At 34.9% G+C, this 12,265-nt stretch overlaps 1 protein-coding gene across 7 annotated transcripts in view; it reads left to right on the top strand.

The window, feature by feature from the left end:
• The first annotated feature begins 440 nt into the window (after window positions 1-440).
• The window catches only part of iqsec3b (IQ motif and Sec7 domain ArfGEF 3b), a 34,941-nt gene continuing 23,116 nt past the window's right edge, over window positions 441-12,265 (top strand). For all 7 annotated transcript variants that reach the window (XR_007829708.1, XR_007829707.1, XM_051135242.1 and 4 more), the window contains exons 1-5: window positions 441-1,337; window positions 4,478-4,552; window positions 9,193-9,310; window positions 9,400-9,708; window positions 11,570-12,231. Coding sequence is in view for 5 of the 7 variants with exons in the window: in XM_051135242.1 (XP_050991199.1) it covers window positions 865-1,337; window positions 4,478-4,552; window positions 9,193-9,310; window positions 9,400-9,708; window positions 11,570-12,231 (1,637 nt within the window). In the remaining 2 variants the exon portion in view is untranslated. The remainder of the gene's footprint in view (window positions 1,338-4,477; window positions 4,553-9,192; window positions 9,311-9,399; window positions 9,709-11,569; window positions 12,232-12,265) is intronic.

The following is a 12,265-nucleotide window of genomic DNA, read 5'->3' as shown; positions in this document are numbered from 1 at the left end:
AGTATAAGATAAATGTATTTTTAAAATACTGCTTTTTTAATAGAGTGTCCTTGTGTATATTTCTGTAATTTTGCATAGGCTACAAGGACATTACAATAATTATAAATATAAACAACTTTCAAAAGTCACTTGTCTTTGTATTGTATATTCCATGTAGACTATATAGAGAATTATGACGGTGTTTTGTTCCCATCATTACCTTTTCTCTATTATTATTATTATTTTTTTTTTTTTTTTTTTTTTTTGATTTTTCACCAAGAAACAGTCATGCTAAAAATGTACTCTGACAATAAAGGAGAAAGAACATTCATATGGTAACTAAGCAACAGAAATCTAAATATGTAGCAATAAGACACTATGGATGTTTCATACATAGAGATGTTATTTATTTATTTTTTATTGCAGATTAAATGGCATACAAACTAATGATCCATGTCGAGGTACATACAATTCATAATTAATTATTAATGATCAAAAACAAATCTTAATGAACGGTTAAGATAAACATATAAACAAAGTAATATCTAGATTTCTTATCATTTATATATTTACGAGATAAACTAAGCAAACTCTGTTATTGCGCCTCATTGCGTGCCGCTGACGTCACTCGCGAACGCGGCCCCGCCCCCTTCAATCCTGTGTTTTGACATCCTCGCATCAGCACCACTCCGCGCATCCCTACATGCGCGCTCTGGGCACGGAGGTGGAGGCAGAGGCGTGGGTCTCTCGCTCTTTCTGTCTCTCTCTCTCTCGGTTCAGCCATTTAAATATCAACCCGTGCAACTGGTCAGGGATACTGGCACCGAGACGCCCCGTTTGGATCGGATCAATTCTCGGCTTTTTTAAGAGGAGCGTCGCACCGGGATGTCGAGCCTCCTGGAGAACCCTCTGCAGGCGGTGCTCTATCTGAAGGAGCTCACCGCCATCGTGCAGAACCAACAGAGTCTGATCCAAACCCAACGATACCGGATAGACATACTCGAGCGCCGGCTGGAGGATCTAGCGGTTGAGAATCGGCAGCTCCGGGACTCCAGCAGCCATCACCGGCACCCTCCCCGCTATCATCCGCCTCCGCCCCCCCGGACCTCCAGCCTGCCCCGAACCAACAGATCCGGGACGCCCCCGGTTCAAACTCAGCAGCAGCAGCAGCAGCAGCAACAGCAGCAGCAGCATCATTCCCCTCTGGACATGCAGCTTGTGCCTGCGGGACCCAGCAATGCCAGTCCGGACTCTGCTGATGAAGACGATAATGATGCTCAGGACCCCTGCTGTCGGTCCCTGGTCCCACAGACACCTGCCACCTTGTGCCGAGCCGTGGGACTCCCACGGGCATCCGAGTGAGTTCTCATCACACAAGCTCAACATATCAGTCTTTTTCTCTAGGAAAACATGAGATGGGTGAGATGCTGAGGCAGATTACATGCGCCATCAGGATTACATAACAGAGGAATTCACTCTATGTAGGCCACAGTGAATATGCAATTGCACATCAATAATTCCCCAATCACAAAATGCATGATGATTTGTATTTCTAAAATAATTTTGCATGCTGTTTTGGAGATCATGTGGGGTTGTCATCTATTAATGCTTAAATGCAACACTCTAAAATGCAAGAAAAATGATTCAGAATAGTTCACTCTGTCCAGGGCAGAAGGTCTTAAGAAACAGCTTTTTAATGCACCTGATTATTTTGCAGCAAGAATGCATTTTAAAAAGCACTTAAAACACTCTGTTGGCATGCAAACACACGCACGCACATGGATTTATGCGTAAAGTGAGGCTTTAAGTGACATTCCCATAGTGCATGTGAAGTTGATCCGCCAGCTGGAATCTAATCCACAGTAAGAGAGAGAAAGAATGAGAGATTGAGTGAGTGTGTGTGTGTGTGTCGTCTATTACGACTGCTCATCTGCTTCAGTGCACATCTCATGCTGCATTTGTAGAGTACTCCCTCTGTGTATGTGTGTGTGTTTGTGTGTGTGTGTGAACCCCACAAGCAAAACTGGAATGATACATTCTGCTCTGATTTGTTTAATGGTAGCATTATCTTGTCCTTTAGGGTACAAAACACTTAGTTCTGAGTCTGAGAGTGTTACCTTGTTGTGTGCTTGTATTTTTATATGGCAGAGTACGTTTAGTTCTACTGGAAGTGTGAGATGCTCATTGCCGATGAGTTTTAAGGCCCAATTATGCTCATGCACGCAACTCATTAAAGTTAATCTCACATCACTATCATCAACATGTGTGGTTATGACAGGTATAATTCGAGACTGTTGCATCTTTATTAGCGAGTGGAGCGAGTGTTTGCAATAACAGTTCACTAAAAATGAACATATGCTAAGAAAATGACTCACCTTTAGGATGTAGATGAGTTTGTTTCTGAACAGATTTGGAGAAATTTAGCATTGCATCACTTGCTTACCCATGAATGCTCTGCAGTGAATGGGTGCTGTCAGAATGAGAGTCCAAACAGCTGATTAAAACATCACAATAATCCAGAAGTAATCCACACCACTCCAGTACATCAAAGTCTTCTGAAATTAAAAATGCAAGTCCTCTATACATAATATTGCTTTTTACAGTGCTTACAGTTCATCTTGTCTGAATCAGTAGAGGAATATGAACAGATCAAACACCGTTTTCAAGCAAAAAACAGTTCTAATCAAAAATATATTACCAGTCAAAAGTTTTTGAACAGTAAGATTTCTAATGTTTTTTTTTAAAGAAGTCTCTTCTGCTCACCAAGCCTGCATTTATTTGATCCAAAGTACAGAAAAAACAGTAAAAATGTTAAATATTTTTACTATTTAAAATAACAGTTTTTTATTTGAATATATTTTAAAATGTAATTTATTCCTGTGATCAAAGATAAATTTTCAGCATTATTATTTCAGTACTCAGTCCTTCAGAAGAACAGCATTTATCGGAAATAGAATTTTCTTTAACATTATAAATATCTTTATCATCACCTTTAATCAATTTAAAGCATCATTGCTAAATAAAAGTATTGATTTCTATAATATCCCCATAGTAGCACTGCACTTTTTTAACTAAGAGAGCAGCTGGGAATTTTACATACACAACAGAATATTATATTAATAATGAATATTGCATAATAATAACAATAGCAGGACTGCAAGGAAGTGATATGCAAATATGATTATATTAATAGCACTTCACATTCTCATGTTACGCTTGAGTGTGAAGCAAACATATTTGATGTGCTGTCAACAATGGAGGCTCAAAGAAAACTCATCTTGAGCTTTGAATGTCCCTAGACTCCTTAATTAGAGATTGAAGTATTTAAAATACTTGAGAATTACCAGAAATCAAGAAGGATTTGTGAGCAGCCATTGCTTTGTGATTGCCAAAGTGAACTGTTAAGACTTCATTTAGAACTTTATTGAAGCGTTATTTAGAAGCGGTTCTTAACTGGTGAAACTACAGGTCTGTTATGCATGTAATAATCTGCAAAACATATGATAACATTTAAAAAATTAAATGCAACAAACCATATGTAAGGTAAAGGGAAATATGACTCAGACTACATTAAGTGCAGGTTCACTTGCATCAAGGACATGGTTTGTGCCAACCATAATATGTTTTCTACAGTGAATTTTTGGCTGTCGAGAGCAGTTCATACTTTTTGAATTGATTTCGCAATGAACAATTTTTTTCAGATTCTAAGCAATCTGAATGAATGCATTCTGATATATTTACACTACCAGTTTTCAAGCAAAAAACAGTTCTAATCAAAAATATATTACCAGTCAAAAGTTTTTGAACAGTAACCTTTTTTGTTTTTTAAAGAAGTCTCTTTTGCTCACCAAGCCAGCATTTATTTGATCCACAATATAGCAAAAGCAGTAATATTTTGAAATATTTTTACTATTTAAAATAACTGCTTTCTATTTGAATATATGTTAAAATGTAATTTATACCTGTGATCAAAGCTAAATTTTCAACATCATTACTCCAGTCTTCACTGTCACATGATCCTCCTTTTGAGCAGCAAATCAGAATATTAAAATGATTTCTGAAGGATCATATGACTGGAGTAATGATGCTAAAAATTCAGCTTTGAAATCACAGAAATGAATTACATTTTAAAATATATTCAAATAGAAAACAGTTATTTTAAATAGTAAAAAAATTACAATTTTTTTGCTGTACTTTGAATCAAATAAATGCAGGCTTGTAGTAAAGAAGAGACTTCTTAAAAAAAAACTGTTCAAATGTATGTCTGACAAATATGCATCACACATTAAGTTTATTAATTAGTTTATACTGAAACTGTGTAATCCAAATGGATGGACATTTTATATGCAATTCAAATACATAAATATTACATTTATGCCTAAGTACTTTTTGAGTGAATTCTGAAGTAAAACCAGCTGAGAACCGCCACACTAAGCTACAGCTGTAAATAGTATTGCATTGCATTTAATTGCAGTAATGTGGTTTCGAACCTTTACAGGAGTCAGACCGTCCTGCACCAGTTCTGCTGTCCCGCACCAGAAGCCCCGGAAGGAGACTCTCTAACCTGCTCCAGGTGAGAATGACACCTTCTGTAATGAACCAATCAGAAGAGAGTTAGTCTCTACATGCCAAACAAACAAAACGCACAATATGAGCAAGTGATGCAGTAAGGAGAGTGTGAATCTACTTGTTTACCACAGCTGTCCGCATTGGTTAGGTATTCCATCCTTGAACGGTAGTGGTTTTCTGTTTGCGGCCCCTGTTCTCTTGGCCTGAGGCATTCTGGGTGATGGGATTCAAGCTAGCGGAGTGTAAGTGTGTGTGTGTGTGTTTGTGAGAAAGAGAGTTAGTGCATGCTGCAGGTGTAGTTTAACCCTGGTCCGTCCTCTGTCTGATAGACTGGAAAACTCTCGGCATGGATAAGCACCGTCACTCAGGTGGAGAGAGAGTTTGTGTGTGTGTGTGCGAATTTGGCGGTTCACTATTTTGGGAACTTCAAACCATCTGAGCTTTGTTTACTGCATATTTTATGCTGCCAACAAAACCAAGTCTTAAAAGCTATTCTTAATTAAACACCACATAACAAAATCAGTTTTTAACAACAGAAAATCTATGCTTTATGTCCAAATTATGACCTCATCTTTGCAGCAAACTGATAAAGCAGAAAGTGCTCGTTATTATTTGACCCTAACAGAAAACTCGGAATCAAATTTTCCAATTTTATGTGGCAAACATTAAAGAGGAGCTTTATTTCTGCAGAAAATCTATTTTAGTTTCGTGCCAATTATGCCGAATGGTTGAAAAAGGACAAAAATATAGGAAAGGAAGAACCAAGATAAGCATGCAGTCAAGAGTACATTTTGTTTTCACCTGTAATACGGTTTAAAAAATATTCTGTTAAATTGTATTTTTCATCAAGTGATGAAATGTTAATGTTAAGTAATGTTAAATTACCAAGCTACTTAAACTAGCAAAATCCACCTGAAAAACACACACACACACACACAAAGAAAAACAATAAGACACTAAATGATTTATACAAAAAATATAATCATATGTGATGTCATGTACTACTTAAACTACTAAAATCCACTTGACAAAAAAACCCAAAAAATTAAAAATAAAATAATAAAATAAAATAAAATAAATAAGAAACAAAATTATTTATACAAAATTAATCAGATGTGATGTGTCATGTATAGTCTTCTGAGAATATCCCAACTACCAAAATCCACTTGACAAAAACACAAAAAAAAATATATAAATAAAAAAATAAAATAAATAAGAACCAAAATTAATCAGATGTGATGTGTCATGTATGGTCTTCTGGGAATATCCCAACTATATATATACCAAAATCCACTTGACAAAAACATGAAAAAATAAATAAAATAAAATAAAATAAAACAAATACAAAATAAATAAAAAACGAAATAATTTATACAAAATATAGTCATATGTGTCATGTAGATGTCTTCTGGGAAAATCCTACTATTTTTCCACCATAAACTATATGGTAATTTATTGTTTTTAACAATAGAAACAAAAATTTCACAGAATATAGTTACAGTTTTATAGTATATCGTATATTTTGTTTAGCATTTTTATAGTATTTTTCTGTAGAAATTACATTACTTGCAAAATATATATATATATATTACACATAATACCATGTTAAATTTTACATTTTTTTCATGGTACATTGTTAGTTAACCAAGTATTTTTCCTGTAGAAATGACATTATTTACATGCTTTTATGTCTACATTTGAACAAATCATGACCTCATCTTTGCAGCAAACTGATAAAACAGAAAGTGCTCATTATTTTTTGACCCTAATAGAAAACTCAGAATCATATTTTCCAATTTTTGTGTTAAACATTAAAGATGAGCTTTATTTCTGCAGAATGTCTATTCTAATTTTGTACATTGTTACAGTTAACTAAATATCTTTAGTCTTTTTCTGTATAAATTGTATTATTTACAGCGAGGAGGAAACTGTAAGTGGAGCTTGGCTGTGCAAAACTTATTCTGAATATTTTTAGCATTTTTCTATGCAGTTGCTAGGAAGTTCTGGTTGGTGAGTAAGTGATATCCGTAGCTCAAATGGTGGAAGTTTAGTGGTGAACAAAGTTTAACGCTTAGGGTTAGAGGTTTGTTTAAATCACTAACCGTAAGCCTGAGTAAGCACCAATAATGAAGTTTTATCGATGCCAATTTTACTGATGAACAGGAGAGAGCAGTTTAATTTTTGCAGAGAGCCTGTTGTGATTGTGTGCCAGTTATTTCCCAAATGATTAGGAGGAAAGGGGGTTAGTGAGAGAGAAAATGGAAAAATCAAGAAAATATACGCATGCAGTAGTTTCTCCTTTAATTTACAGAAATCGACTGCTTGGGTTTCTACTTGATGTTGAAAACTGATACTTGATGCGTAATCTGTTTTTAAACAGCTTGACTCATAAACACAGGAAATGACATCAAACTCTGCTACCTGCATCACTTCACACACACACTCTCTCTCTCTCTCACATAAGGCGTGATATCACATTTCAGTTTGGGTTCTCGGATCAATTGCGTAGCGACCTAATGATCTGTGCACTGGCGACTGTTTTCACTTTCTTTTGAGGTTCTGCTGCATTTGTTGTCGTTCCTCAGAGGCGAGCAGTACTTGGCGCATGAAAGATGGAAAACCCTGCTCCTCGTGTATGAATGCTTACAGAGCTTAAGTGGCCTTTACTCCAGGGTAGCAGCTAATGTGCTGACAGTGAATGCAGTCAGCAGTGTGCTTGTGTGTGTTGTAAACCCGTGTCTACACTGAGGGAGAACCTGGAGAAAATGGAAATGGGGTTGAGCTGTGTTGTTAAGCAGAAGAAACATACTTTGAGACATCTCTCATGATTTAAACATCTGCTTTCCACTCAGAAATGCTTTTTCATGAGCTCAACATAAGAGGAAAATGGCTTTGTCATGTATGGGCTTACGTAAGATTGTGTGGGGTGCTAACCTCTGAAATTTGGCTTGATTTAGACTTTGGTGTTTGGAATTTATACAAAACATATCCATTGAAATTTCTAAATGTACTACTTGTGTAATCAAAAACATATTCATATTTTAAATTATATTATTATTATTATATATATACAAATAATTACACTTTTTTAGTGAAATTCACTACCAGTCAAAAGTTTTTGAACAGTAATATTTGTAATGTTTTTAAAGAAGTCTCTTCTGCTCACCAAGCCTGCACTTATTTGATCTAAAGTACAGCAAAAACAGTACAATTTTGAAATATTTTTACTATTTAAAATAAGTGTTTTCTATTAGATTATATTTAAAAAATGTAATTTATTTCTGTGATTTCAAGTCTGAATTTTTAGCATCATTTCTCCAGTCACATGATCCTTCAGAAATCCTTCAAACTCTAAGCTTTTGAATTCAAATATGTTGTTATATTCTGTTCTGTTCTCTTCTGTTTTATTCAAATATGTTATTCTGTTTCTATTGTATTCCATTCCATTCTATTCAAATAAATATGTTGTTCTGTTGCATTCAGTTCTATTGAAATATGTTGTTCTATTCTGTTTCATTTGGTTCCATTCTTTTTGGTTCTTTTCTATTCAGTTTAAATATGTTGTTATTTTCTGTTGGATTCTATTCTGTTGTATTTTATTTTATTCTGTTCTCTTCAGTTTAAATATGATGTTATATTCTGTTCAAATATTCTATTCAAATATTCTGTTCTATTCAGATGTTGTTCTGTTCTGTTCTATTGTATTCCATTCTATTCAATTCTATTCAGATTGTTGTTCAAATGTTGTGTGATTTCAAATCGGAATTTTGATCATCATTACTCCAGTCACATGATCCTTCAGAAATTATTCTAATATTCTAATTTGCTGCTCAAAAACATTTCTTCTTATTTTGTTGAAAACAGCGGAGTAGAATTTTTTCAGGTTTTTTTAATGAATAGAAAGTTCAGAAGATCAGCATTTATCGGAAATAGAGTTTTTTGTAACATTATAAATCTTAATTTTTGATCAATTTCTATAATTTCTTTTCCAAAAAAAATAAATAAATAAATAAATAAAAATCCAAGCTTTTGAATGGTACAGTATATAATGTTACAAAACTTTTTATTTCAGATAAATGCTGATTTTTGGATTTTTCTGTTCATCAAAGAATTTGTTTTAAATATTGATAATAATAATAATAATAATAATAAATGCTTCTTGAACAGCAAATCAGGATATCAGAATGATTTCTGAAGGATCATGTGACACTGAAAACTGGAGTGATGATGCTGAAAATGTAGGTTTGATAACAGGAATAAATTACATTTTAAAGTATATTCAACAGTTATTTTAAATAGTAAAAATATTTCTGTTTTTGCTGTACTTTGATCAAATAAATGCAGTCTTGGTGATCAGAAAATATTTTAATGGTAATTTATTTTAATTTATTTCAATTTTTGTTGTATCATTTGATGAACAGATTCTGAGAATTAAATGATTATTTGTAAAAATGATCAGAAATCTTCATTTGATTACCTCATTTTCCATGAAGGCTGTGTTGAATCTGAAATCTGTGAAAGCCTGCATGTAGTAATTAAGCAGAGTTAATTAGTCCTGAGTGCGCAGTGGGTTCTGATCAGTCTAGATTAAAAGACGGTGAATCTGGGTCAGCCACTGCTCACTTGTGTCATTTGAAACCGCAGCTCGATTCCTGCTGCAGGAGAAGAACGGAAAGATGAGAAAAAAGACTCCCAGCATGACACACCGCCCTGCTCACATCCTCCAGAATATGAGCTCTCTCCTGATCTCAAACAAAAACAGGTACCCAACGGACATGCATCTGTGCAAAATCAATCTTACATATGAAGAGCATGAAATGATGATTTTTGTATCTATCTATTTATCTGCAGATAGAGGAACTGGAGCAGAAGTATGGCGGTCCTCTGATTTCCCGGCGTGCGGCCTGTAAGATCCAGACGGCGTTTCGTCAGTACCAGCTCAGTAAGAACTTCCAGAAGATCCGGAACTCGGTTCTGGAGAGCGGGATCCCACGGCGCATGTCAGTGCGTAGGGTTCGGGTACAGAGGGACGGGTTCTCTGCTGAACGTGCGCTGATGGAGGGTTGTTCACTTATGGGCATCCCACTCACACACTCCACCTCACTGCCAGTGACCACTACAACCACACTCACACACCTGGAGGACACATTCACTGAACAGGTAAAGTTACACCTTCAACTTACATGATACAGCATGAATTCTGTGCTATCCGTTCAGTATATTTCTATTACAGTCTTTGTTAAGTTCAAGTACGTAAACTATGCTGTTTTATTCATTCTATTTTACTGTTTGAATCTATTGCATTCCATTCTATTTAATTCTATTAAATATGTTATATATATTAAATATGTTATTCTGTTCTGTAGGATTCAGTTCTATTTGATTTGGTACTTTTCTACTCAATTTAAATACGTTGTTCTTTTCTGTTATATTTTCTTTTATTCTGTTCTATTCTATTGAAATATATTGTTACATCATGTTCTATTCAAATATGTTGCTCTGTTCTGTTCTATTGTATTCCATTCTATTCAAATACATTGTTCTATTCTGTTCTCTTCTATGCATTACATTCTATTCAATTCTATTCAAATATGTTGTTCTGTTCTATTATATTAATTCAATTCTATTCTATTTAAGTAAGTTTTCCTATTTTTCCCTTCTGTTGTATTCCATTTTATTCAAATATGTTGTTCTATTCAGTTCTCTTCTATGCATTACATTCTATTCAATTCTATTCAAATATGTTGTTCTGTTCTATTATATTAATTCAATTCTATTCTGTTTAAATAAGTTTTCCTATTTTTCCCTTCTGTTGTATTCCATTCTATTCAATTCTATTCAAATATGTTGTGTTCTATTATATTAATTCAATTCTATTCAAATATGTTGTTCTATTATATTAATTCTATTCAATTCTATTCTATTCAAATACGTTTTTCTATTGTTCCCTTCTATTGTATTCCATTCTATTCAAATACGTTGTTCTATTCTGTTCTCTTCTACGTATTCCATTCTATTAAATTCTATTCAAATATGTTGTTCTGTTCTATTATATTAATTCAGTTCAGTTCTATTCTATTCAAATATGTTTTTTCTATTGTATTCCATTCTATTCAGTGAATGTTGTTCTATTCTGTTCTCTTCTACGTATTCCATTCTATTCAAATCTATTCAAATATGTTGTTCTGTTCTATTATAATAATTCTATTCAATTCTAATACATTTTTCTATTGTTCCCTTCTATTGTATTCCATTCTATTCAAATACGTTGCTCTGTTCTGTTCTATTCAAATATGCTGTTCTATTCTGTTGTATTTGGTTACATTCTATTTGGTTCTTTTTTATGCAGTTTAAATATGTTGTTTTTTTCTGTTGGATTCTGTTCTGTTGTGTTTAATTTTATTCTGTTCTAGTCAGTTAAAATATGTTGTTATATTCTGTTCTGTTCTCTTCTGTTCTATCCTGTTCTACGCAAGCATGTTGTTATGTTCTCTTCTATTGTATTTCATTCTATTCAAATATGCTGTTCTATTCAAACGTTGTTCTTTTCTGTTGTATTCCATTCTATTCAATTCTATTCAAAAAGGTTGTTCTGTTCTGCTGTATTTAGTTATATTATGTTCTTTTTTATTCTATTTAAACATCTTGTTCTATTGTATCCCATCCTATCCAGAAATCTATTCTGTTGTGTTTGGGTCCATTTGATGTGGTTCTTTTTTATTCAGTTTAAATATATTGTTGTTTTCTGTTGGATTCTGTTCTGTTGTAATTAGTTTTATTTTATTCTATTCAATTCAGATATGTTGTATTCTGTTATGTTTTATTCTATTCTATTTAATTCAAATGTGTTCTACTCTGTTCTATTCTATTCTGTTACATTCTATTGTATTCTATTACGTATATACAGTTCTATTTAAATATGTTGTTCTTCTCTGTTGTATTCAGTTCTATTTTCTGTCCTGTACTATTCAAATATGTTGTTCTATTTTATTAACATTTGTTATTCTATTCTATCTGCCAGGTTCAGTCATTAGCACGGTCAATCGACGAGGCTCTGAGCAGCTGGAGTTCTGTTCGAGATGGGGAAGGAGAGAAATCCATTGCGGCCCCTCCCTCTGGATCCCATCCCGAGGGGCTCCTGACAGGTTCCACTACCCTACAGGACACCACGCAGAGCGGCTGTGGGGAGAACATGCCCCGCAGCGCCAGTAAACTCATGATGGCTTTCAGGGACGTGACTGTTCAAATTGATAACCACAACTTTCGCCTCTCCTCCTCAATGCTGGAGTCAGTTTCCCTTGGTAACGGCGTAGCCAAGGACACCAGCTCGGAACCCCAAACGGGGGGACAGAACGCAGGCCAGTCGGCATCGTCGGCCATGGTGGAACCGGAGTTTCCAGCTCCGCCACCCAGTGAAGAAGAGAAAGAGAACCAACAGCCAACCGGAACGGACGAACCGACAGCAGGGGCGGGACTTGAGGGGAAACAGACCAATCAGAATGCGCCAGAGACGGCGGAAAACAGCTCAGAGCCCGTCAGTAGCAGCAGCACCTCGACGTCAGCGTGTGAGACGATGATTTTGTCTTTGCCCCGCCCACATTGCCAGGACACGCCCTGCGGCACACTCTCGACGGATATTGCACGCAAACGCCTTTACCGCATTGGACTCAACCTCTTTAATGTGTGAGTACAAAAGTTAAAGGTCAAATCTTAATAC

The sequence above is a fragment of the Labeo rohita genome, chromosome 18, assembly GCF_022985175.1.
Source record: "Labeo rohita strain BAU-BD-2019 chromosome 18, IGBB_LRoh.1.0, whole genome shotgun sequence".
NCBI lineage: Eukaryota > Metazoa > Chordata > Actinopteri > Cypriniformes > Cyprinidae > Labeo > Labeo rohita.
Note: the sequence above shows the minus strand (reverse complement) of the source record. Positions and strands in the feature narration are given on the sequence as shown.